Source organism: Ammospiza caudacuta, chromosome Z, assembly GCF_027887145.1.
Source record: "Ammospiza caudacuta isolate bAmmCau1 chromosome Z, bAmmCau1.pri, whole genome shotgun sequence".
NCBI classification, from domain to species: domain Eukaryota; kingdom Metazoa; phylum Chordata; class Aves; order Passeriformes; family Passerellidae; genus Ammospiza; species Ammospiza caudacuta.
Window position 1 is genome coordinate 20,805,329 of NC_080632.1, and position 26,317 is coordinate 20,831,645.

At 44.7% G+C, this 26,317-nt stretch overlaps 1 protein-coding gene across 1 annotated transcript in view; it reads right to left on the reverse strand.

Annotated features, from left to right (window-relative positions):
- Nucleotides 1-654: 654 nt before the first annotated feature.
- Nucleotides 655-26,317, reverse strand: part of CORO2A (coronin 2A) — a 55,667-nt gene continuing 30,004 nt past the window's right edge. The window contains exons 2-12 of the mRNA XM_058823396.1: nucleotides 21,908-22,108; nucleotides 16,771-16,887; nucleotides 12,080-12,229; nucleotides 11,383-11,562; nucleotides 10,458-10,574; nucleotides 8,168-8,272; nucleotides 7,735-7,831; nucleotides 5,824-5,936; nucleotides 4,656-4,746; nucleotides 3,762-4,033; nucleotides 655-2,555 (exon numbers count right to left, since the gene is read on the reverse strand). Of these exons, the coding sequence (XP_058679379.1) occupies nucleotides 2,427-2,555; nucleotides 3,762-4,033; nucleotides 4,656-4,746; nucleotides 5,824-5,936; nucleotides 7,735-7,831; nucleotides 8,168-8,272; nucleotides 10,458-10,574; nucleotides 11,383-11,562; nucleotides 12,080-12,229; nucleotides 16,771-16,887; nucleotides 21,908-22,108 (1,572 nt within the window). The 3' untranslated portion in view covers nucleotides 655-2,426. The remainder of the gene's footprint in view (nucleotides 2,556-3,761; nucleotides 4,034-4,655; nucleotides 4,747-5,823; nucleotides 5,937-7,734; nucleotides 7,832-8,167; nucleotides 8,273-10,457; nucleotides 10,575-11,382; nucleotides 11,563-12,079; nucleotides 12,230-16,770; nucleotides 16,888-21,907; nucleotides 22,109-26,317) is intronic.

Consider the following 26,317-nt stretch of genomic DNA (forward strand, 5'->3'; position numbering starts at 1 on the left):
AACAAAAGGAGCTTTAAAGAGAGCTTCAGACTTGAGATGGCTTCGGACCACACTTTTTTTTCCCCTGGTGGCTGTAGATGCTCAGCATCGTGACAGTAAGCACAATGGGAATTTTGCTTGTATGTGACGTAGCTGGAGGTTGCAGCTGCTATCCTGTGCTTTTTCTGTGCTGCTTCAGTCTGCTAAATAAAAATCTTGTCTTCAAATAAATAAATTTTGTAATAACACATTAAACCCTCCTCATGTGGAATATCTAAAAGAGCCTGGTCAGAGTTGTACTGCACAAGAGAAGAGCTAGGACTGCAAGACAGCAGCCGGCACCTCACCACACAGAATGCATCTCCAGCAGCTCTGAGTTTACTCAAGGCAACACACACAGTAATTCAGTGTGCAATGGCCACCCGTTTGTGGCATCAAGGGCAACTGGGAATGATGTAAAAAGAAAGGTCCATCTGCATAACTCTGTGTACAGCCCACCCCTTAATGTAAGGCCACAGCTTGACACAAGCAAAGAGACAGTAGGTGACACTCCTTTCTGCCCTTGATTGAGCTTAAGTTTCAGTCACTTCAAAAATACAATAATAAAACAACAATCTTGCATGTATAAAAATGCAAAACTCTAAATATATTTATTATTCAGTTATATTTGCTTTTCATTGCACAGATTTGTTTTTTATCCCCATGTTCAAGAGTTTTTTACAAAGCTTTTAGGAGTTCTGAAACTTAGAATGATCACTCAATACTATTTAGGCACAGATCATGAACGCAAAACTCCATTTCCTCAAGGTTTTTTCCAGTGAAAGATTAGTGGTTGCAGTTAAGCTCCAAATTTAAATACATTTCACAGTCCACGCTTTTACAGGCATATCGTCCAAAAAAGAAGTTTTGATTAAATAGGCTCACCACAGCCTAAATAAAAGCACCTTCTTTTCCATAAATCAACAAAACCCAAGGATAAAAACCATAGTGGCCAACCATTTTCTATGCTAGCCAGTCATAGATTAACAAAGAAACAGTTCTCAGGAGGATGTAAAAATCCCCTGGAAAAATTACTTTACTTTGGAAATAATTTAAATTATTTCGTATTTAAAAAAATAAGCAAAAAAAAAAAAAATGCAGCCAATAAAACACATCTGGTGACAAGGATTTGTCCTAGACATATCCCCTAGTTGATTCCATGATTTCTATGTGCCACAATAGAGGTGCACAGTTACAGGTTAAACAGTGTTTGCTTGCTCTGCCTGGGTTTAAGACATGTCCATAAGGTCCAGCATGGAGCCAGAGAGCTGGTGCTGGAGGGTGAGTGTGGCCACAGGCTGAGGAAGGCTGAGCAGCCTGGGAGGATGCAGGGGGCTGGACAATGCAGCTGGCAAGAGGGAACCTGCAGCTGTAGGCGGCTGCAGGAATGGGACAAGGTGCTGGCGCCTGGGTGTGAAGGAAGCAGCAGGTGCAGGCATTAAGGACAAGTGATATCCCAGCAACCCTGCAGGGCTGTTCATGACTGGCCCTGTGATCTTACTGTTGTTGACACAAATCTTCTAGCACCATTGCTGAAACGCCTGCAGTGGGCTGAGGGTCCAACTCCCTACTCATTCTTTTAAACCTTCCCAGCAAATTCCCCCACTGTCAGCACTGTGGAGCTTTAAATGCTGTTCTCATCTCTGATGACCCCCAGTTGGCTGCAGCTGCTCTTTGGCAGAAGAAGGGAAAGAAGGCCACTAACTCACGTGACACAGAGACTCTTCAGCTTCTCTGGCAAGAACTAGCTCACATCATGACCTTTTTAAAGCAAGACATCCAACACCAACTCTCCTTTTCCTATCACAAGAGTGCTGGCCCTTGGCATCCCCAGAGTGGGACTATCCCCAGCACCAGGTCAGGGCAGCCACGGCTTTCCCAAAGCACTGGGGGCTGGGCCAGGCTGTGAGGTGAGAGGGGTGCATAAGGATCACTTTGGAGCTAGAGGTGCCTCTGAAGCTCAGCAGAGTGGACTCCCTGAGCAAGGGGACGGCAGCCACAGGAGCCACATCGCTGGGCCCAGGGCAAGAAAAGAAGCTGGTAGCTGCCTTCAGTCTCCCAGTCTCCTGTCATGTGGAGGAGCAGCAAAACAGGTCATTCCTAGAGCTTAACATGTAACTTCTCCAGGAGCAGAAGAGCAAGATTTTCCAAAATCTCTCACTAGCATTAATACACAAGCTTCTGACATAGGTGAGCAGGCAAGCAAGGGGAGCCTGAAGAAGCGGAGCAAGTCCATCAAAAACTGTCTGGTGATGATTAGGGAAATGTGACCACCACAAGCCAGGCAAGTCCATGCTGCCTGAAATATCAATTCTACCCCCAGTAAAAAACCTAGGAGGAGTTATCTGCAGGAACTAGAGTCTCCCCCTGTGTCCAGGGGTACAAAGAGCTGTAGGCCAGCAATCCCATTAATCATCTGTGTCCGGGCAGAGGTTTCTGAGCTCCAGCGACAGCTGTTTAATTTGGATATCTCTCTGGATTACCAACTCACGTAGTCGACGGATTTCTTCCTGTTGCCGGTAATACATCTGTAAAAGCTGTAAGAAGGCACACATTTTATTTCCTTTACACTAAAAAAACATAGGTTTAACCTGACAATGCCATCAGAGTTGTTACATCACTTCTGAGAGAAACACCTAAGGAGGAGGCCTTCAACCAGCAGACAACACCAGCAGAGCTCCTGTTGTCCACTAGATTGGGTAGTGACTGCATGTGTTTCACAGGAAGTATTTAGAGTCTAAATTCCTGGGTCTGTCACATCTCCTTCTCTGACGTTGGACAAGTCCTTTTTCCTTCTTCCAGCTGGGACTAGCATTGTCTTTCACTATGCATGCAGCAGAGCACTCAGCTCTGCAAGGGCTGCTTCTGTAACCTTAGGGTGCCAGCTCAGAAACACCCAGAAAAATATCCTTTTTCACACCACAAGGAAATTCAGATGTGAAAATTCCTGCCCTGTCAAGGTGCGGACACTAAATTCTTGCAGAGATCAAAGGTAGGGGAAGAAAATTATTCCAGGGTTCCTAAAAGCAAACAAACTGCATGTACTTGAAAATATCCCTGAGCTGCCAGCAGTGGGAGGCTGACAAATCACCACAGAGATGTACCACTGTGCCAGCTTTGATTACTATACTGAGAGGAGGCTTTCCATTATTAAAGACAGATTGTGGACCTGCCAGGATCTTTTCTAGAGGATTTCCCAGGTGCGTGCTGCAGCCAGCAGCCAATCTCAACAGCATTGCACTAACAAGTTGACCCTCAGCAGTGAGCTGCAGATGCAGACTCTTTCCCATGTCAGGGTCCACAGTACATCAGGCAGTTAAGACTACATGGATGCACCAGGAGTACACCCACTCCTTTCACAGAAATCTCTGCTGCCTCACCAGGCTTGCTGACTGCAGTTCTCATCAAAGGCTTATCCTGCATAAACCCCAGAACCCTGAGGTCCCAAGAACCTCCTTGTGCCCAGCTAGTCATCAGGCAGGTCTGTGCCACAAGAATGCCATGGAAGTGAGAATGCTGACTGCCCCCTCCTTTCCAGACACCCTCAGCTGGGCTGTACTTCTGCTTCCTTGTGGCAGTCAGGGCAGGCAGAGTTTTTGCCACCAAAAAGAACAAAGAGCTTGCACTGACTCAGGCCAGAAAAATAAACCCTCCCTGAACTGCCACCGTCTGAATTGCATTCTTTCCTCATCTGGCTTTGAGCCTAGCCTGTAGCCCCAACACTTTACCCTAGACATTCATACCTCACTTTCAGTTTTTGGTGGTGGACACTGAAATATGTCAAAGCCATTGGAGAGGCATGTTTGTTGATTTTCTGGCAGACTGTCTTCCACTTTCAGCCTTTTTCTGCCATGTTCAATCTCTCTTGGCTTCTGCTTGTCCTCCACTGATATCCTCCCTTGTGGTTCCTGTTGCTGGCTCAGGTCAGTAGCTTCTGTGAGGGGTTCTTGATCAGGAAACTGCGGCTGGGACTTCACCGTTTCAGAGCCCGGTCTCAAGGACACCAAGAGAGGCCCTAGGGAGGGAGGAGACAAGTGAGCACTCCCAAACCACACTTAAAAATCAGCACTAAGCAATTCATTCTAACAACCAGCTCTAACCATTTCAGTCAGAGATAAACATGGAGGCACCTGACCAGAGCAGCTTCCGGAATTTACAGCCAACAAATTATCTTAACTTCCAGCCATATTTACTATGCCTCTCCTTTCCCTTCTTTCCTCTTTCTCGGGCAGGTAATAGGCCAGAGAGCTGGCAGCAGCTTACCCAAGCCCAGGAGAGCGTCACAAATGACACATAGACAGTCAGAAGGCTAACTGGCATAAGGACCTCCCATCTTTACTGAACTGCTTCTTTTTATACCCTGGTCAATACAGGTGGTCATTTAATACATTTCCCCCGATTGGCTAATTAACAAGACACCCATTTGTAAACAATCTTACGAGAATAACAGGAAAACAGATACTAGAAAAACACCACCTACAGGCTGTTTTTAAATAATTGGCTATAATTGTTTATCTCCAGCTACCTAAAGTCTCTCAGGCCAATTCTGGGAAAACTTATCTAGCTTTCTCACTCTCTGACCAGGCTATCACATCCACAGGGGAGCTGAAGGGCTGGGGAGCTCTCCACGTGCTGACCTTTGTTAATCCCAGCGAGCCATTCTTCTGCTGTCAGGGCCGGTTGGGCTGCTGCAGTCGGGGGGTAGATATCTGCCTGGTATGATTCCGACTGGAAACAAACAGAAGTCCAGAGTAACTATGACAGTGAGATTTTGGCTTAAAGAGGTCATACTGGATCGTGGTGGAGAAATGAATTTATTCCCCTTCAGCACAAGGGAGTACCATGAGCACTCATTGGCAGGGACATAAAGTCTTTTCACCTGCTCTGGACCCCACTGCTCCTCACCTGAACTCAGAAGAATTGTATCTGGAGGCCTAATTTAATTTGTGCTGGTAAGGTCTTCAGACTGGGGGAGGTTAACATAGGCTAACTCAACTCCCATGAAATCATGTTCCTGAAGATGAATACATGGATACAAAGGATGGACAAGTCTCAAATCATCAGCTGATTATCAATTGACAGAAACTGGCCAAGGAGATAAAGCTGGAGGAACACGACTGGTTGGGAGTTGCAGTGAGCATTAGTTCTGTGTCTCTGAATGCAAGGAACTCATGCCTTCTTTTTATATTCTACTTTCTGGAAGTAAAGAGCACAGTACTGACATTTCCCATGTACCTATGCCCACGCAGTCACACAGGAGCTACCTTGGCTAGCTACAGATTCAAGGCCTGTTCCTTTCTGTAATGACACCAGCTCTGAGACTTACTCCTACATCACCCTCAGTGCAACAGGTCATGCCTTACATGCTGCAGAACAACTATCTGTAACACAACTCCACCCAATGGGTAGGGACCCATAGTTCCTATTTTACCAGGGTGATTCTTCCTCCTTCCACAAGGAGATTGTTATGCCACTCAACACCAGCTCCAACCCCTCTCCCTCTTTTGTCATTATGTCAAAAAGATTCTCTTGGAGAGGTTTACAGACAGCTAGCAGACCTGGCAGCATGTCTTGGAAAGTCAGATATTAAATTGAGTAAACTCCTGAGTAACTCTCGAGTCACCAGATAGGGTTTGTTGGCAGGGCTGCCCCAGAAACAGGCCAGCTACGTCCCCCATGCCAGGAGAGAGAAAATGTCTTGTTCTACCTACTCTTGTGCCCCCAAGAGTCACAGAGATGAGGCAGTGCACCTATTTTTTCACTGATATTTGCCTCAGATAAGAATGTGATCTGAGGTCAACTTACCCGTCGAGGCACAATCATGGAGATGGGCTCAATCAGGCTTTTAGTTGGAATCAGTTTGTAGAAACGGAAAATTTCACAAGCTGCCACATCAAGACCTCTCTTTGGCATCATTCCTGGGGGAAGAGCATGAAATAAATGGAGTATAAATCTCCTTAGGAAAGCTAATGTCATCAGGCACATGAAAAGGGTCACCAAGAAATGAAAGACGTCATAGCATCAGCACCACATCAGCATGGTTTGAGGTCTGCATCCAGAACTGGCTCAGTGGCACAAATGACAAGACTAAATAATTTTTTTTTTCTGTCAGATCGTGTTGTTACATACATGCGTGGGTTTTATGCTAAGCCTCCTGCTCCTTATTCATTCTAATGAGCTCCAAATAGAGTGAGCAGAAGAGAGCAGAGCTGGCAGGTAATGCCACAACATTTGAGTATCAGGATCACTAGGAAGGGATTTCAGGACACCTAAACAACACCAGAATAGCTCTATATGGCTGAAATACCTTCCAGAGAATTATCCTCCCCAGTTCTGTCCCAAAACAGAAATGAGAATGAGAAGGGTGTGAACATCAATTCTGTTCATTTGTGTTTTAGGGACTGGCACCCAAGGTCTCTAAGTTACCTGAAAACCTCAGTGGGTTTCTCTCTCATTAGCTTGTACAGTTCAAAGCTATATCCACATCAATTCCCTTTAAAAAAGAGATTCCCTATGCTTTAGACCTTGCTTCATGGCACCCAAGCTTAGTTTTCTACTAATACCCAGTGACTTCTTTAAGCAGCAGATTCTACGTGAAGGCCTGTTGCACTTTACATTATAAATTCATCTAAAAGTGAATCTAAACTCCACTCCTCCATACAGTATTTTGTTTTGATAACATGTTAAAGGAACTTTTGTACAATAATCTTAGCAGTATGCTTGATCAGCTCAACAAAGCAGGTTAGGAAAGTAGACTTGATTCACCTTTTAAAAACACCTGTACATTTACTTTGCATGAAATTATTTTTAAAGAGACTATGACAATGAGAAATAAGGATGTTGTACTGGATTATAAAACTGAGGATTATAAAGTATTATAAAAAAAGGATTATAAACACTGAATAACGAGGAGATCCTTACAGTTACGTTTTAAATAATATATTCCTTTATTTTTTTTTAAGGCAACCTGCAGGCACAAAATTCAGTGCTGCCAAATATCCATACCAATGTTCTCTACAAGCAGGAGTGTCCACAGGTAGTGTGGAGGAGTGTTAATGATCCTAAAAACATGTAGAGGAATATGACTCAGAGTAGACCAGACAAGGTTCAAGAAAGGGTTAACAATAAGGTCTGAGGGCTGAAAGCTAAATTCTGTGACATTAGTTAAACAGTGGGTAGTACACAGAGAGGTTAATAAGCAAGGGTCTCCAAGGGAGGAGAGGTGACCTAATCATAAAAGATCTATTTCTAAATAGGAAATGTCAGTAAAAAAGAAGGTAGACAGCAATAAAGACTGAAGGCATTAAGCTGTGAAGCATCTGTTACAACAGAAATCACAGAGTGGGAATGATGGAAATAGAGCTCAAAGACAAAAATCTTGAAACAGATTGACAAACGGCAAGGAGCATTCTCTACTTTTAAATCCAGAATATCCTCCTTTCCACCTTGACTAGGTATGTGAGAGGAGACATAGCACTGACTGGTAAAACTGCCCAGCCCATGCTGGTCAGAAGGGCCCTTTCCAAGCTCTGACCCTGTAATACCACCTGTCATATTTGGATGAGCTATGCCAAGCTGACTGTAAGCACCTGTAAACCTGTGTGGAGGTTCTCCATTCTCTTTTCTAAACAGTATTTTGGATATTCCTAGACTCTGGCAGCCTCTAAAATTAAGAAACCACAATCCTCTTGTAACATTAGACATTCTGCCACTCACCAATTCCCTTCTGTGGTAAGTGAGAATGATATTCCATCAGGTAGTTCAGGTATGGTTTCTCAGGGCTTATCTCATAGTACCGTATGTTTCCATCACCCTAAAGGCAAAGAAAATCAACATCAGCCAGACTCTGCTGTTCAGCATAACAATCTGAGAAGAATTCCTGGCCCCAAGAAACCATGCAGGATCAACCACGAAACAAATTCCTACACGGGAAGGTTAGGACCCAGCTGCGTACCTCTCCACAATAAACATGGTACATCTGTAAAGGTGGTAAATGTGGCCTGATGAGGAAGAACCCTCTGGCCCCACCCCCTCTGCTCATATCCTTAGGTTAACATGCTTCAGAAGCATCTTTGACCTCAGTCTGTCACAACACAGGCTGACAGCAGAATCAAACAGGCCTGCACTTGCTGATGTGGAAAGCACTTACCTTCCCCACCACATAAAGCATGTGTGTGTCAGAGTCATAGACAGGAAACAGCAGTCCCGAGGAGCCATCCAGATCCTCCTCCAGTAAAGGCACAGAAAGGTCATTCTGGGCAGGACACAGGAAAAAGAGTCAGCTGCAATCACCTGTGAATCACCTCAAGTCCAAGACACCTCACCTGAGCCGCACCTGGCAGTGGCATGTGAGCACAGCTCTGTAATGACCCACAGCCATGCACGGACTCCTGCAAAGCTCTGTGGGTGAGAAATGGGTGCTCTGTCCCAGTCCTTGTCTGAAGTTCCTACCACTATAACACCTCAGGTATCTGATGGCATTTCAGGGTAGATATGGTAAGAAACACTGCCTGCCTCTACATGGGCCAGACGGCAGGTGAAGGGGCCTTCAGGGTACACCTGCACCAATGGTGTAAAATTCACACTGAATTTTACTCATGTTCTCGCAAAACCTCTAGTCTAGGCAATACTTTCACAACAGTGCACCACCCACAAGAGCAGTCTGCATCAGCCAAGCAATCTCAGCATTGCACAGTGGGAAGGTGCCTGATACAAGGACAGAACCTCCCACTGGCCTTTTGCAGGTAAGCCATGTAGGAGGACACAGCACACCACTCCATATGCAAAGCTCTCGTGTCTTGTACAAAGCTATCTCTGCACTGCTGAAAGGAGTGATTTTGGGAGGCCTGACAAAGCAGACTCTGGTGTCTTATGGCTGTCCATGTGGTGATTCTCACCACATGTACTTAGCATGTACTTAGCATAGGGTTAACACACATTTTCTCTTGCAGAACTGACCAGCTGCAGGCTGCAGTAAGCCAAGGCCTCTGTTTAGATGGTGTGGACATAAGAAAGAGGCTTGCTGGGGAGGCTCTGTGCCAATCCCTGTTCCTAAGGAGGTTTTACACACCTTGCTTCACAGATCTTTCCACTATGTTTTTAAACCAAGCACTTAAAACCCTGACATGACACCCACGAAGAGTCACAGCACTGCTTAGCATTGTGGAAAGCCTTCAGACAGCAGCATAGTGCTTTGTCTCTCACATGTGCTAAGAAGCCATGTCCAAACATAGCCAAAACATAGCAAATGGTAGGCCTGGCCTATCAGCTTTGTCTGGTAACAAAGCATGACAGCACTACGAAGAGACAAAAGATTGTGCTGCATGGTGCTTGATGCACAGAGACATGTTTAGATGCTGACAAAGTAAAAATATCTCACTGCATATAAAACGGCAGATGAGAGCAGCCATCCTGAGAGGAGATCAGATGTCTTGGAAATGACCAATTAAGCACTACCTCAGTAGTCTACTGTCAGGAATCATCAGAAATCAAAAACACCCAACATAATTTTCTTCTTTCAGGGCTTCATCTGCGTATGCTGTGTCTAGAGCTCATTTCTCTTTCCAGGACCAGTTTGCCAGTAAGACCAGTAAGAGCCAGGTTTAGTCAGAGCTACAGTAACCATGAGGTCCTTTGAACAATTTCTTCTTGTAGCGGGCTGCTGTGGTTTAACTCAGTCAGCAACTACGTACCGTGCAGCCATTTGCCCGCTTCCCCTTGGTAGGATGGAGAAGAGAATCAGAGAAAAGTAAACCCATGGTTGAGATTCAAACAGTTAAGTAATTGAAAAAAAAAGAAAAAAAAAAAGAACAATAACAATTGTAATGAAAAGAAAAGGGAGAGAGAGGGATAAAACTCAAGAAAAATAAGTGATGGACAACACAACCACTCACCACTCGCTGACCAATGCCCAACCAGTCCCTGAGTAGCAATCCATGGCTCCTGACCAAGTCCCCCCAGTTGAGCATGACGTTCTATGGTATAGAATATCCCTTTGGCCAGTTCAGATCAGCTGTCCTGGATATCCTCCCTCCCGGTTTCTCGTGCACCTGCACACTGGCAGAGCATGAGACACTGAAAAGTCTTTGACTTAGGGTAAGCACTACTTAGCAACACCCCAAAATGTCAGTGTGCTTTCAACACTAAATCCAAACCACAACCGTGTGCCAGCTACTAAGAAAATTAATTCTATCCCAGCCAAAACCAGGACATGGGCACAGCATTCACTTTGCTCTCTTAGGCTTCTATGTTGAAAACCTCTCCAGAAACTCAGTTATGTCTCACACCAGTAAGACCTATCACCACTCAAGAATCTGACAGATCACTTCTGAATTCCTGTTATAAATTAATTCTTGTGTATGTGGCAGGTGGAAAGTTAAAGTGACAGCAAAAGAGAGAAAACAGAAGCTGGTAGGGTTAAGATTTTTGATCCAACTCACTTGATCCCATAATGCAATTTGCCTATTATTCCACCGAGATGTTCCAGTAGAAAACAGCATTTTCATGTTTCCAAGGAATGAGACTTTATTGACTCTGTGAGACTTGTAGCTTCCTTCCTGTAGAAGAGAAAGGACACTGCTTGAGTAAGACAATATCTGTTGCATAGTGACATTTCATGTTCCCTGACAACTCTCATTCACTCACATCTGAAAGATCTGCTCAGCCCAGCTGAACAATGGTGAGCAGGATTTCACAGGCATCTGAAAATAGTGGCCTAAACTCCTCAGGATCATTCCCAAAATCTCAACAACACATCATAGAATATTCTGAGTTTAAAGGGACACACAAAGATCATCAAGTCCAACTCTAAAGCAAATGGCACATACAGGGATTAAACCCACAATCCTGGTGCTATCAACACCCTGCTCTGACTGGCTGAGCCAGTCTCACCTCTCTAGCTGTTGATTCACATATTTGCAAGACAGCAGTCTTTAGTAGTTCCAGGCACGACTTTCTGTGTACATAAACTTCTGCAAATAGCTACAAAATGCAGCCAGCAGCATCTAGCCAATAAAATCCAGGCAACAAGAACAACCATTGAGATATTTGTCATTGGGACAAATGTACACTTGCATCCACCTCTCCACCTGATCTCTACATTCCCTCCATGGGCTGCAGGAGGTACCTATGAAAACAATACAATCCAAGTAAGGTTTCAAGGAGCAAGGAATATTGTATCAAGACACAAAATCCCTGTTTTCAACAATGACAGCAAGCATTCTGCGGAAAGCAGAAGGGAACAGCACCATATAGTGCCTTGAGCAATGCAGATGCATCGTCTTTTATGGCAATGAAGGTACTGAGGAGAGGAAACACTCCAAGAGGCGAGATCAGATGGACCATAGACCTCTGAACCCAACCTACCTGTAGGACTGTTCCAGCACGAGGGTCTATCACACGTATCTTTCTGTCCCTGCAAGCAGTGGCAAGGAGACTGCCATCTGTGTTGAATGACATGGAGAGGACCACATCTTTGTGAGCATCAAGAATCTTCACTGGGTTTGAAATAACAGCGTCCATGACATCAAGGTTCCAGATCATTATCTGGAGCAAAAATAATTTTACAAAATCAGTCCTTTGCTGCCTCACACCCGGGACTTTGTGTACTCTATTCACTTCTTCATCTTTTCTCTACATGTATAGGTCTTACCATCATAAGTGATTGTTCTTCAGCACTTAAAATAATTCCTGATACTAACAGCAACATATCAATGTCAGCTAAGAATGTCCAATATTTTAATTTCCTTTGAAACCACATTTTGTACATAAAAATAGACAACATCAGTGCATATACATGCAGTAGCACAAAAAAAAGTGGACGGCATTGCATGCTGTATGCAATTCAGTAAATGAGAAGTGCAGAGTAGACTGAAGTTCATCAGAAGGCTGGAAAATTAGACAGTCCTTTTGAACTTATAGCAACATCCTTTTGCCTTTGGGTCATCATGGAAATTCCCCCTGAAGAAAGCTTCCAAACTCTTTAGTACCATCTTACAGCTTGAAATTAAAACAAATTTCAAAGCACCAAGCCAAACAGCGTGTCCTAGGAGCACAGACCCACCTTGTAGTCATAGCCAGAGCTGAAGAGGATGTTATCAGCCGTGGGATGCCATTCAATCAGACCAACTCTTCGAGCATGCCCAAGAAGTTCTTTCTTCGGAGTGGTAATGTTTCTTTTTAGCAACTGATTGGGGATGTCCCAGATTTTAACCTGAATGGCACAGCATGGGTCTTTGTGAGATTCCTGAGAAGGAGCTAATTCAGAATTTACCAATAGCTATTAAGTGCCTTGGAATTACTCTTCCATTTGTAGTGAATAGGAATGTAACTGGCTTTTTTGAACATCTATCTTTGTTATTTGTATCTTTACTATTCTGTGGACCTGAAGACTCCTCTTTATGTTCTATCTTCAGACAACAGTCCTACCAGGGTTTCTTTAAATTTGGCAATCCAACCCTTAGACCTGTCAGCACAATTATGAAAAGTTATTCCCAAGGGGAAGAAATAAACCACTAATCTTGCAGACCTTGCCTCTTAAGTGTACTGAAGCCACTCAGCACTGGGAGCGTGCTGTCTTGTAACAGGCCCACCTACAGCTCTGGGTCCTTCTGGAGGGATGCTGCATCCCTTCTAGAGGGATGAAGACAAAAATGCTCTGTCCTCCTGTGGCGGAAGAAAACAATAGCAGAAACCAGCAAGAGGGGCTGAACCTCTTGCTGGTTTCTGCTATTGTTTTCTTCTTTCCCACGCTAACCCTCGAAACACAAGTATTTAGGATGCTAACAGATGATTAATCCTTTGGCTCAATGAAAATTACTATGCTTGTGTCATAATTTTTTTATTTCTTAGCCTGAAGCAAAAGCAAAATGCTCTTTGGAACATAGTTTGTGGAAATCAGCCACAGATGCCCAAGTCTCCTACTGTTTGGTTGATGAGGATCACACCTTTCTAAGACAAATAAGAAGCAGACCCAAATTCTGGGACCTCCTGGCATCAGCACCCTTCTCCACAGTGTATTCTTTACCCCAATAAGGAATCAAGCCCACCAGAAACACAATAGCTGTAGAGTCCAGCAGTATCTGCATGAAATTCTACAGCAGTTAGAGAAAATATCACACTTTACAATCAGACTGACTGATTCCTTACAGTTTCAACAGCTATCACTAAAGAAATGGGGCTAAGAGACTAGAAAAGGGAAAACAGGTTGTGTTCATGCTGACAAGAACTGCCTAGAATGAGCCACCCACTCCTCGTGCTGTGAAATGGTTGGTTTTAAAAGCAGAGAAAAGCACCTGGCTGGAATCTCAGACTGCATTAAAAGGCAGAAATTTCCAGTTCTTTAGTGTGCAGAATAAGCAGGTCTTGGACTCAGGCCTGCAGGGCAAGCAGGGACAGTCCAAGCATGAGCAAGCTGTCTACCCTGCTACCTCTTGAAGAAAGTCTGATAAAATGAAGCAAAAGGCACAGAGTTGCCCCTCTAACCAGAGGGCAGCAGAACTTCAACAAGTTGAACTCTTCATGCCTGATGATTTGCCAAGAAGAACAGAAGGGCTAAGAAGATAAGCTCAAACTCTTAGCCCCTAGGCCTTTGCATAGGCCTCAGCCCCAAGCCCACCTGAAACAGCAGGGAGAACTGGAACTCACTATTCACAGAGAATATGCAATCCTTTCCATGCCCAAAAGTACCATTCTACATAGCTCCAGCTGTGCACCACAAAAGATAGCTGTAGCGCTGTCAGATGAAAAATGGTCTGCACCTGGCAGACTAACACAATGCCTATTCTTCAAAAACCACTGGCCTGTGGAACTGCACAATGCCCATTCTGTAAGAAGAAGAACTGGAAAGCAACCAGCCCAGTTGTGCCAACTTTTACCACTTGACTGGGTGGTCAAATATGACTTTGAGAGTCACTGATGACCAGGGATGACCAAAGAGATACCCAGGACAGAAGAACACATGAGTTAAAGAGAGAGAAAATATGTTACTGATTTTAGGGAAATTATTATGCTTATTCAGGGAGAAATCAGTGACTATGTACATAAAATATAGTATCCAAACAGGAATTCCTTTTGTAGTCAGCATGCATGATATTTCAGAGGAGATATCCCCTCATGCACCCAGCTAAATAAAGAATGTCTGCTATTTAATGCTATGTTAGTGTTAAGAAGCTTTTATTTTTACCAATTTTTGGTAACAGTGGTACCACTAAAGCAAGCTCCGGAAAGGCTGGTTAACAGTCAAGAAACCTCTGAGCAATGTGGGAGAAGTGAAATTTCCCTTATCTACTCGGAAGGCTTGTAGCCTTGCTCAAAGGGAGGCCCAGCCCAGTAAGCATTTAGATGCATCCTTGTAGATGCATCCTTTAGATGCACAGTGGCTTACTAATGCTCAGAAATAGAAGAGAGCACCAGGCTTTTAACAACAGGCTGGAAGGAAGGCTTTTCCTCTTATATCCAGCCCAGTGGAAGTGGTGGACACCTCTGTGACCCCCAAAAAACCTTCCTCAAACTTCTCTTAAAACAGAGGAAATATTGCCATGAAGATGTCTCAACAGTATGTCCAATCTGAGCTCTCCAGAACAGGCAGGTCAAGTAAGATGCTGACCTCACAGAATGAGTCAAACAGCAGACAAGAGATGAGAAGGAAGCAGCAACACAGCAAATCTGAGGAGAGCTCGAAAGAAAATAATTTGTTCAGTCTCTGGCTGCCCTTCAACTACATAGCATGAAGGCACAGAGAGGATGGAGCCAAACTCTTTGAAGGTACAAAAGGAGAGCATCAAAGGCAATGGATGTATATGGCAATATGGCAATGCCTGGAGATCAGATGCATCCCATTTTCCCTAGAAGGATACTCAACCCCTGGGAGAAGGACCTACTGAGGCCACAGGATCTGCAGCCTTAGAGATCTTCTCAGCTCATCTGAACAAGGCTTGGAGAAACTCAATTATTTGAGTAGGGCATAGAGGAAGTGACATCCAAGGTCCAGCTATGAGGTACCAGGAAAGACAGTCACACCAAGAAACACAGTCTGCTGTCCTTACAACTTAGCAGGCAGGGAAGAGATATCTCTGCACCACGTCACAGTGCAGAAGAGCCCTAAGATACCATTTTCTGGTGCTAGGATGAGGATGGGAGAATAGTAAAAAGCGAGTACAGTCACAGACAGGCAGACTTCTTGGAACAACTTTTGGTACTGAGACCTGTGACATGCTCCGTTTCCATTCTTTAGTCTGAGGAATGATCCAGTGTCAACATTCTGGAGAAAACTGGAAAGGAAATCTGGGGATAGTGCATCCAGTTTTGTACCCCTCAGTGCAAGAAAGATGCTAGAGGCCTACCAGGATGCCCAAGAGACTACAGCACTTTATCCTGCAAGTAAAAGCTGGGGGAGATGGGCATGCTCAGCCTGGAGAAGAGAGAGCTTCCAGGCAAATTGATAAAAGCTTCAGTACTTACAAGACTAACTGAGAAAAGAGAGGCAGGCTCTGTCTTGAAATGCACAGTAGGAGGACAGGATACAGCAGTCATTAACTGCACTGGAAGGAAAAAAATTCTCCTTGGGAGGAAGGAAGAATAGGAACAAGTGCTCTGCCTAGAGAAGTGGTGAAAGAAACCTCCCCTTCAACACAAACGCTTCTGTGATTCTGTAACTACAGTGGGATGTTTTGAGGATTGTGCTCACTTCTCATATGAGGCTCAAAAGAGTGGCCAAGGTGGTGCCCTCTGCCACAAGTAAGCCATACCATGCCATACCTCCTGAGATAGCATGAAAGCCTGGATACAGGTTGGAAGATACAATAAAATCTTCACCATCAGTTCAGAAACTGAAAGAAAACTTAAAAGAAAAAAAAAGAAAAAAAAAAAAAACCAAAAAACCACAAACCCACAGAGAAGTATCCAAACAAGCAAAACAAGCATGAAGGACAATCAAAAAAGCTTATAATCAAGACTGACTTTTTGGCAGAACTAAAATGGCAGAGCATGTGAACCAAGCCAGGTCTGGAGAAAATAACAGGAGAAAACTCCCTGATGCTCTATGGCAGAGTGAGAATAAACCCAGTGGGATCTCACATGGGATCTCTGGAAAAAAGCATGGCAGTTAGTCAGATATTCTCACTATCAAAGACATCAGCATCACACTTTTTACAAGACCTTTTGAAAGTGACCTTCCAGTAGGGAGATATGAGGTAAATTGTCCCTTACAAACATGACTAGAATCTTCCAATTACCACAGTGTCTACATCTTACCCACACTAACTTCAGCCAAAGCACCCACTGCAGAAGTGTAAGATGCATATTCCTCACCACAGCTGATCCAGCATGACTCTACAGAGTGCAGGAACAAGCTCTGTGGGGAATTAATCTGAAAGAGCTGATCCAGATAATGTTGTGTTGAAGCTTTTTTTAAAGTAAAGACAGAGTTTCAAAGAGATTAAACTTTAATAGCCCTTCCATTTTAAACTCATATTTTGTTTTCCTCATACAAACACACCACAAAAAGGCACAAGCCCCCACAAAATAAATTTTCCTCATTACACTGATTTGGTATTTCATCTGGAAGGCATCACAAAGGTCTGAATTCAGGAGAAAGAAAGGAATCTTACTTTTTCCTGACTTCTTAAATAAGTATATGCATGCTTTCACACCTCACATCATTTCATATTCATGAACTTTTGGTTTCTTTCAACTTCATTCTCCAAAAAGCACATTAGCCAGGTACTAACACACAGTACAAAGTAGTAAACTTACTGTGGCATCTTCTGAACATGAAGCTATTACAAAGTCATTGAATGGGTTCCACTTGATGTCCAGAACATTTCCTTTGTGCCCACATACTTTGGGATAATGTGGGTCAAGCTTGCCTGTCTGGAAAAAAATAAATATAATCAGGGTGAGCCGTGGAATTACAGGGCATTTTCAAGGCAGCTCCACAAAGAAACTTTCTGCTTGTTGTTCTCCAAATGCCCTGGATGCTCTCTGTCTGTTAAAGATGGGGTTTTTGCTGTCCCTGCTAGTCAAGTCTTGATGATACCACCTTAAAGGAAAGAAAGTCTGCCAGACCTTCCCAAGAACATGTTGCTGTGAAAAAATTTCCATACATGCCTACACATTTGGAAGACAGTATTGGGTTCAGACACCAAAGAGTAATTTAGAGAAGAAACATCTATGAATGAGATGAATATTTGACATTTTTTAGAGATCTTCTGATGGGGGGATAAACAACAGCAAACTCTCCTTCAGAAGATATTTCCTACAAGCAGCAAAAAAAAATTATTTTGGTTTTGGGTTTACCAAAGAGGTATTTGTGACACAAATTACAAATTACCGTTTTTCTTTCAGCAAGCTATTTCTCTCTGATGGTGTTTAAATCCAGCCATTCATCAAATTCAATCAGCATTCTGAACTCTCAAAAAAAGCCCAAAACCAGCAGTGCTGGTACAAATCCCAGACTCAGTGCCCTAAGGTGTATTGGGAGCCTTGTGCCAGATGGGGGCTGTATTGCATCGAACAAACCCACACTGCCGGCACGGTCTCTGCTGGAGAGTCAAGTCTGAATATTTAAATAGCAGAAAGGGTGGTGGTGGTTTGATTAACACTGAAGTAATGCCTGCTTCCCTCTATAAGAAGCAGGAAGTGTGGGGAGCCCCCTGACACGCCCCAGGCATTAGCTAAAGAGCAGAAGTCGGTCACTGAAGAAAGGAGACAGAATGGCAAGAGTGGTGGTGCTTACCAGCTTACTGCTTCCTGCCTGGAAGAACTGCAGACCAAAATGATTGCAAATGTGTGCTCTCCCAGAAAGCAGACACTTCTGTAGATGTACTACTCCCTGCAACTCTCCAGAGGTGGGCCTAAGGAGAGCAGAGCTGAGGGGAGTCTGCTACCCCTAAACAGGCTGTGGATAGGATATAATTTTCCCAGCTTTTAAATTTTGGGGGGTTTTTGCAATTCTGCATACAGAACAGGACATCAGTGTGTAATTATTCTGGCTTCACTGGAAAGTTTGTTGTATAAACTGGGACTAACCTGCTTTAAACTGAACATCCAAAGGGCTTTGAAATGTAAAAGACTGTGGTTTTTCAAACTACAGCCTAAACCAATTTCCTTTTATAACAGCGACAATGCAAAGAGATTTGGGAAGGCAGAAGAGAGATAAAAGGCCTTTAATAAGAAGCACTCCTCCACCCACAGTGTCCTTTTGTAGGCTTCAGAGCTTGGTTTCAAGATGACAACTAAAAGGGGTGGACAGCTGGATCGACAGGGATCCCTTGATCCTTAAGGGAACTCTGTCCCCTCCCAGAGCTAGTTGCCTGTCTGCTCCCCACTCCGTTTTGGGAGACTCCCAGGCTGTCCTAAGCCCAGTTTGCCTGACCCGTCCTTCAAAGCTCTCTTACCCCACTCCCACTTACCCCACTCCCGGGCTTTGGAAAAGGAGCCCTTGTTCTCCAAGCCACCAGTCTCACCTGCCCCATTGCAAGCCCTGGGACAAGAGCAGGACTCGCCACACATGAACCTCCCAAGAGCCAAGAAAACGCACATGACATAAAGCTAGAGCTGCTGGTCTCAGATGCACATCTGCATGTGGAAGTGAAGATCTTCACTGCTGGAGGAAATTTCATTCTACAGATCAAAAACTATTTCAGTAACTAGATGTGTTGTCATTCCATGAAGTGGTGCCTGACTTCCACAGTTGCCTGCAGAGCTTGAAAATGAGCAGTTTTTCAACCACTCCCTTTCTAAAGTTCTAGCACTTCTGAAAAGCTTGGAGCTTGCTGACAAAAATCACTTCTAGTGGAACATCTGTCAAAACTCTCCCAGCAGATTTCTGCGGGGTAGATTACTGTGAGGTCAGTCAGCCTCACCTCTGCCCCTGAAGGGCACCAGCACAGCACTCACACACGTGTCAGTTCTGCAAGGCCAGAAGGGTCACCAGCACTCTCATTTTACAGTCCATGTTCCCAGAGAGAAGGGACGGGAGTTTGTGTCTATGAAGTCTGCACAGCCACAGATATCCTCCCTTTCACACCTGGTGCTGACACATTGAAAGACTGGAGATTGCAGATCTGGGCATAAATAATCTCCTGGGACCTTGTTCTCACTTTTTTTTTTTTTTTTTTTTTTGCTGCAGAGGAAGAGACAGACGCGGTCTCAACAGTCTGGTCATCAAGAAAGGAAAAAGGCAGGACTTCACCTCTCAAAGGAAGGGCACAACATTTCCCTCACAGTCAAGATCTTTCCTTGGCATGCTGTGCATGCACTTCCCCTGCACATCTACACCCAGGCCACACTGTGGGAAAGCAGTTGATCTCTCATTTACAGTCACCGAGCTCATGTCTCCTTGAACCTGTGAGATTTACAGTCAGTCAGCCTGTTCTGGGCACCAGGCAACCACTGTGGCTGCAGCCCCTTGCCTCTCTGTTAAGATGTGCTGCCCTTCCACCCAGCTGGTTTCAGTGGCACATATTCACCGGGATGTCACTGACACACCCTGCTACAGACCATTTCCAGAGTGATGGCAAATATTCAGCTAATTTCTTATAAGGCTGACTGCAAAGGCCTGCTATAAGGATGGTATCTAGGGCAAAGAACTCATTCTTTACATAACCTCCACTGTCCCTAGCCCTACCCCACCCCCAGGCTCTCAGAGTAGAAGACTGGTGCAGAAGGAAAGAAGTGGTATTTATTCAAGAGATGAGAGACCTTGGTGCCTGTGACTCAGCAGGAGAGGAGTACAACAAACAAGCAAGGAGGTGCAGTTAAACAGGACAAAGCTGAGGCTTCATTCAAGGACATCCTTAGACAGGCGGCCACCCTAGCAGCAACACATGTAGAATGAACTAAAAAACATTGGAGGGAGGGACAAGAACAGCTCCCTGAACAGGTTGTTTATCCTCTTCAGCAACTGTAGCCCTCCCTGTCCCGGCTATTACCTCTTGCTTTGACCAAATGTCATCCTGGCTCTTGGTCTCTTGGGCTCTTCCTTCACACTTTGTTGCACTTGGGACATGTCTGCTTCCCGTGAATCCGGTGAAAAATAACCACAGTCAGTTGTCCATTGTAAGAGGGCAATACTGTCCTCTTACAGAACAAGCTGCCTTTGTGCCCTGGCAGCCGAGGCCACAAGCCAAGTGTCCAGCACACTGTCTGCCATGGCTCACCTTCACACCAAGAGATGGCAGTCACAAAAAGCCACCATCAGAAGCACAAGTCAAAAGTTTCTGCTTTGCACCAGATGGTACCACTTTGGAAGTGGAGTAGCCAAAACAAAGTAGCTGGTATGGCAGGTCCTGACTCAGGCTCCCTTTCTTTGGGAGGCTGAGGCTGTTTTACCCCCCAGCATAGGTCAGGAACAGCTATTCAGAGAACAGCCATGTGAAGCACCTAATTTCTCTGATCCACAACCAAAGATTAACCCTTAAGGGACAGCTCCTGTCCATAGCTCCATTTTGAAGCCATTAATTCTTCCAGACTCATCAGCATCCAGAACAGAGAGCCCCACATCTGAACTGCAGCAGCATTTACATCTGCGGCTAACGGTCTGCTCCAGAATCCCCTTCACCAAACAAATCAAAAGGAGTTGCTCCTTAAACTTCTTCTCCTCACACCTTCATACATCTTGCCTTTTTTCCCAGACTGACTGAGGCCTGACCTGCAAAGTCTTTCCTCATATGAAAGTACTTTTACATTTTCATTGACATACTTTAATTATCCTTTTCTGTATCTTTTTTTGGTCCACCATGCCTTTGATTTCTGCAGGCAATATTTCAAAACTGGGTGGAGTATCTGAGCAGGTGTAAGAAGGAAAAATTACTACAAAGACTAGCCAAGCTGAGAAGAGGTGAGAAGACAGAAAAATTAATAGTAAGCAGTACAAGCACCTTCAGCTACTTTTGCCAGCACTTTCAGAGCTTGGTCCCACACCACATCCCCCACAGTCAAGAGCTGTCGGCCTACAGATGCAGTTCTGTGATAAGGACAAGTTGTTGAGCCTCAACAGACCATCATTGCGGAGGCAGAAGTGAATCAGTCAAGAAAAACAGGGTAGTGGTTAATTTTAGAAGGACAGTCTCTGAACTGCACCAGCATTGAAGGAATGAATTAACAAAGTCCAGAAGGGCCAGAAACTGTGCTAGGTTCTTCCAGCACAACCAGTTCACTTTCATCCTTAGCAAATATATATTGAAAAAGTGGCATTACAATAACACCATCAATTAACTTTTAATTAAAGGCTGAACTTTTGCCTTTCATCTGTTCTGTCCTGATTCCAGAGAGATCGTAATCCCATATTGAAGTTAATCCAGTGCATGCCTAATTTTACTGAAGCAATAAACATCAGACAGCCAGCTTCTCCCTCTCACCAGATCCTAAGTCATGAAAACTCATATACATGGGATTTGTTTCTGAAAGGGAAGTCTTCACAGCATCACTGCTTGAAGTTTAACAGCTTCATTGCCTGATAACTGTGTCTCCATTCTTTCACGAAGGAGGCGGTAGAACAAAACATACCATATTCTCCTTTGGTCACGGCTGAATCCATGTCGCTAAAGCAGCTTTCTGGTTTTGCCCCCTTTACCCACTAAATACTTTTTAATTTGCAGTTTCTCCCAGGAGACAAACATCTGAACAGTACATTCGGCTGACTATACAAGAAAGGCAAATGAGTTGTAAAATGAAGCAAGGTGTTAAAAATCTGCAAGCAGCAATGCAAGACATACAAATACACACATGCCAGGAGTCACCTGCTAGGGCAACTGGGGCCTCTTCCATCACTTTGCAATTTGGGTAACAGCATTAACTGACTATCCTCTGTGACCCAGCTCCCTAGACGATGTCCCTCCTCCAGCCTCCTGAGGGGCTCCCGAAAGCCAGCTCTGCCTGGGGAGCTCACCTGCTTGATGGGAATGACGAGGAAGGCGCCGCCGCCCACGCACTCGGTCACCACGGCGATGAAGCTGGGGTTCACGGCGCAGAAGTGGTTGTCGTTGATGTTGTGGGTGATGGGCACGCAGTCGTAGCACTTGTCCTTGCTGGCAGCTTTGCCATACACATGGCGGAACTTGGAGCTGCGGTACTGTGGGTGCCACGACATCTGCAAGGAAAGAAACACAACATCCAAGGCATAAGGACAGGCCATCCTAGCAAGGCTTGCAGAGCCCCACGCCCCTCTCCCCACCACAGGCTCACCCTCCCCACCCGGGCTGCTCTCACCAACCCTCAGCCAGCAAGCTGTAGACGCAGTTTTTTTGTGGTGTTCACCCCTTTGCCATAACCCTGTTGCACATCTCTGATGGAGAGAGGAGAGTGCAGGGAAGAAGTGACAGCTCTCAGCATCACCAGCCAGCTGGACTGTGCACGTGTCAGCAGTCTCTATCGCTGGGGTAGGGCCACATGGCAGCAAGTTCAAGAGGAGATGAATTCTGGTACGATAGAGCTCAGAAAGCATGAAAAATACAACATCTTGAGCATGGAAAGCATGAAAGATGGTGACAGAACAAGCCAATCTGGATGTATGCTTTGTTTAGCCCTCAGGTGGTTAAGAACCAAAACTGGTTCTAAATTTTGCTCACATGAACAGAAAAAATAAGTTTGGCAGATCACAGGAATAGCTACAGTCACCTGTTGATCTTTTTTCTACAGACAATTATGTTGTGCGTGTCTGGTTTATAACTGCACTATAGCCCTCTGACAGAATGCATTCTAAATGGTGTTTAAATGACACATAAAGAATGCTAAACACAAGAACCTCTTCTCACAGAAGGCAGTGAGGCTTAATGGAACTGATTTAACAGAGTTCATAAAATCATACAGTCACAGAGTCGTAGAATGGTTTGGGTTGGAATGGACCTTGAAGACCATCTAGTTCCAACCCCCCTGACATGGGCAGGGACACTTCCCACTAGACCAGGTTGCTCAAGGCCTTATCCAAACCAGCCTCAAACACTGTCAGGAATGGGGAACCATAGCTTTTCTGGGCAACCTGTTCCAGTATCTCACCACCCTCAAAGTAAGGAATTTCTTACTAATATTTAATCTAAGTTTCCCCTCTTTCAGTTTGTATGCATTAATCCTTGTCCTACCACTACACTTCCTGGTGAAGACGCATTCTCCACCTTCCCTGTAGAACCCTTCAGATACTGGAAGACTGCTATTGATGTTTCCACGCAGTCGTCTTTTCTCCAGGCAGAACAGCCGCAGTTTTCTCAGCCTGTCCTCACTGGGGAGGTGCTCCAGTCCTTTTAGCAATTTCACAGCCCTCCTCTGAACTTGCTCCAGCAGTTCCATGTCATTATTATGTTGGAGGCACCAAAACTGTATGCACTGTTGCAGGTAAGGTCTCATGAGAGCAGAGGGGTAGAATCATGTCCTTCAACTAGCTATTTTCAAATAGGAAGCTATTAGTGCTGGTCAGAGAAGGTAATTAAGACTATTAAACCCAGATCCCACAAGATTTAGAGAGTAAAAGGCATACAATGAGTGTAGGGAGAAGATTCTACTTCCCAAAGGAAAAGAAATGCAGAAATGAAAAGAAAGACAGGAAGATTATGGGTGAAAGAGCACCTCACACAACAGCTGGGAATGTAGGCGAATACTGTCAGAAGGCATGGGTTTGCCCCATATTGACCTCTTTAATGTGCATTTGGCGAATAGTATTATCAGTGATGCTGGGTCAACAACACTCCAATTTGACAAGGGAACACAACCAATTCGCTTTTGAGCTACTGCAAGGCTTAGAGAGCTCGCTCACATGGTTGAAGGGTCAAGGGAAGCGTGCATGCACTCAATGGCAGGAAGCCAAGTGCATCTGACAAGCAGAGGTCTAAGCAATTTTAAACCAAAATGTCCATGTTGCTGGCATGGTACTGCATCCTCCTGGGATGTCTATCAAAGGCTAAGGAACCAAATGGCTCGATACCGGGCAGTCAAACTGGAGCTTTACAAGCTCTCATCAATACAAAGTTCCACAAAGCTGTGTCACACTGGAAGATTTGGGCTGTGAACAGTACTAGGACACAAGTTTTATCCTATTTCCTGCCTCCTCCCAGTTCTACTGACACAGCTCAGAGACAACTCCGCCTTGGACAAATACATATGCCTGTAGTATTTGAGTCCTGGCAGATCACCAGTTGCTTTCATAGTCATCTTTGCTGTTCTCTGTTACCTTAGCATGTTTTACCTATGCTAACCCTAATTTGTCCATACTTTTAGCTGAATAAATCTCTTCCACAGAAAACACTAGGTGAGAAGGGTTTTATACAGTGAGAGATACCTGTGCCAAACAAAAACAAAGAAATGCAAGTTATTTGAAGAAGAAAGCAGCAAATCTGAAAGCTGATCTTGGAAGAAGGGATATTCACAGGCAGAAAGCAAGTTGAGGTTATATGCAAGTGGCTACCTTCCCAAACAGCCCCAGAGGTGCAGTGTCCGCAAACAATTTCATGTTCATTACAGTTTTAGTGGTTAGGTTTACTCACACCAGGAGGAGGGGGAGGAATCACTGTATTGCCCAGATGCAGCAGTATGCAGCAGTTGCTTCTTACAGCAGGACTATTATCTTTTCAAAATGAACTAAATTGCCTGGCTGCAAAGTAATTCTAGCTACACTGCTTTTGAGCTGGGAGAGAGTGTGTGGTCTGAAGTTTCAAGCCCCTTCTGGAGAAAGGAGCACCAAGCAGAGGAGCAACTATTGAGAACGCCAGGACTCTTCAGAAGCTCAGCAGGATCTCATCAATGCACACCAATACCTCAGTATTAGAGTAGTAGTGGAGAAGACACAAGCAGACTCTCCTCAGCAGTGCCCAGCAGCTGGACAAGAAGCAATGGGTACAAACTGAAACTCAGAAAACTCTATTTATATGCAATGAAACACTTTTTCTCCAACTCTGAGGGTTGTTCAACACTGGCACCAGTTGCCCAAAACATTATGGAGTTTCCATCCTTGGAGGCATAGTCCTAGGCAACTTTTCTAGTTGATCCTGCTTTGAGAAGAAGGATTGGACTAGATGATCTCAAGGGTTCACTTCCAATCTCAACTGTTCTGTGATCCTGTGATTTTAGGGCCTCTGGATCTCAGCCATGTGTATCTTGTACTGCCCTAAAAAATGCCACTGCCAACATACCAAGATGCACACCCATACAAGGCAGACTTTCAACCCAATAAACCAGAAGTATGCTTTGCAGGCTCAGCTTTCTCACCTGTTCCTCTGGCAGGAAGTGATGACAACACATTTCTTCCTCGTTCATAAAAACTGCTGTTTGGACAGGTAACTACTTTTTTTAAAGTGCAAAGAGCAACTTTTGGTATAAGGAAGGGGGGGGGAGGGGGGAGAAAGTGACAAAAACTATACCAATATTTTGTCAGTAAGACAGGATTGCTTTTATATTGCAAGAACAGTAAGACAGGATTGCTTTTATATTGCAAGAGCACCTTCGAATAATTAAAAGGCATTATTTGTGCATTTAAAAATGTCTGAAAATTTAATGTTTTGCCCAGTCCCTTAACAATATGCTTTCTCTGAATTTTGGACTAAAATTTTAGTCCAAAGTTTTTTTGGACTAAAAAGCTAAAGCATTAGCTTTCTCCCTGCACTGGAGGGTCAGCCCCAGTGCAGAGGGTCTCTCCTTGCACAGCCATGTTTGAGCTGTGTAAGCCCATATGGGCAGAGCCCAAGGACCTGAAAATCCCGTGTGGGCAGCACTGGGAAAGGCCTGAAGCCAGAGCTGAGGGATTCCCAGCTCACCTCACCTCACTGCTCGTGGCACAGCAAGATGCCAGGGTGCCCACAGCAGGGGCATGCAGACCACCCGTGGAACTGAGGTCTGGGTCCTCTTTCTGGTCAAAGAGGTGGAAGACCTCCCTCACTTGCTGCTCAGGCCTCTGACGCCAGCACACACACTGATCCTGAGCTGACAAAAGGATAAAAGTCACTGAGGAAGGGATCACTGACCGTCTGCCAGGGTAGCACAGAGCCCTTTGCATCCTGGAGAAAGAAGGAAGGCAGCACAGCCTTTGCAATCCAGGAATCAACCTCATGCATGAGAAATCATCCTCATCATCCTGACCTAATTCCCAATATTGCTATCCTCCCTGTAGGGGAGGGGAGAACCAGGATGGAGTGAGACACTGCAGATTATACTGCTGTTCATGTATTTCTAACCATACAGCTGATGTAAAGACTGTGCTTAGCAATGTCCTCTCACTCAGCTCTCAGGGAACATATCCTGGGACTTTTTGGACTTTTTATTACCACCTCTCCCAGCAAAAAACATTAAGTAGATCTTTTCCTGAAGCTGCCAAGAA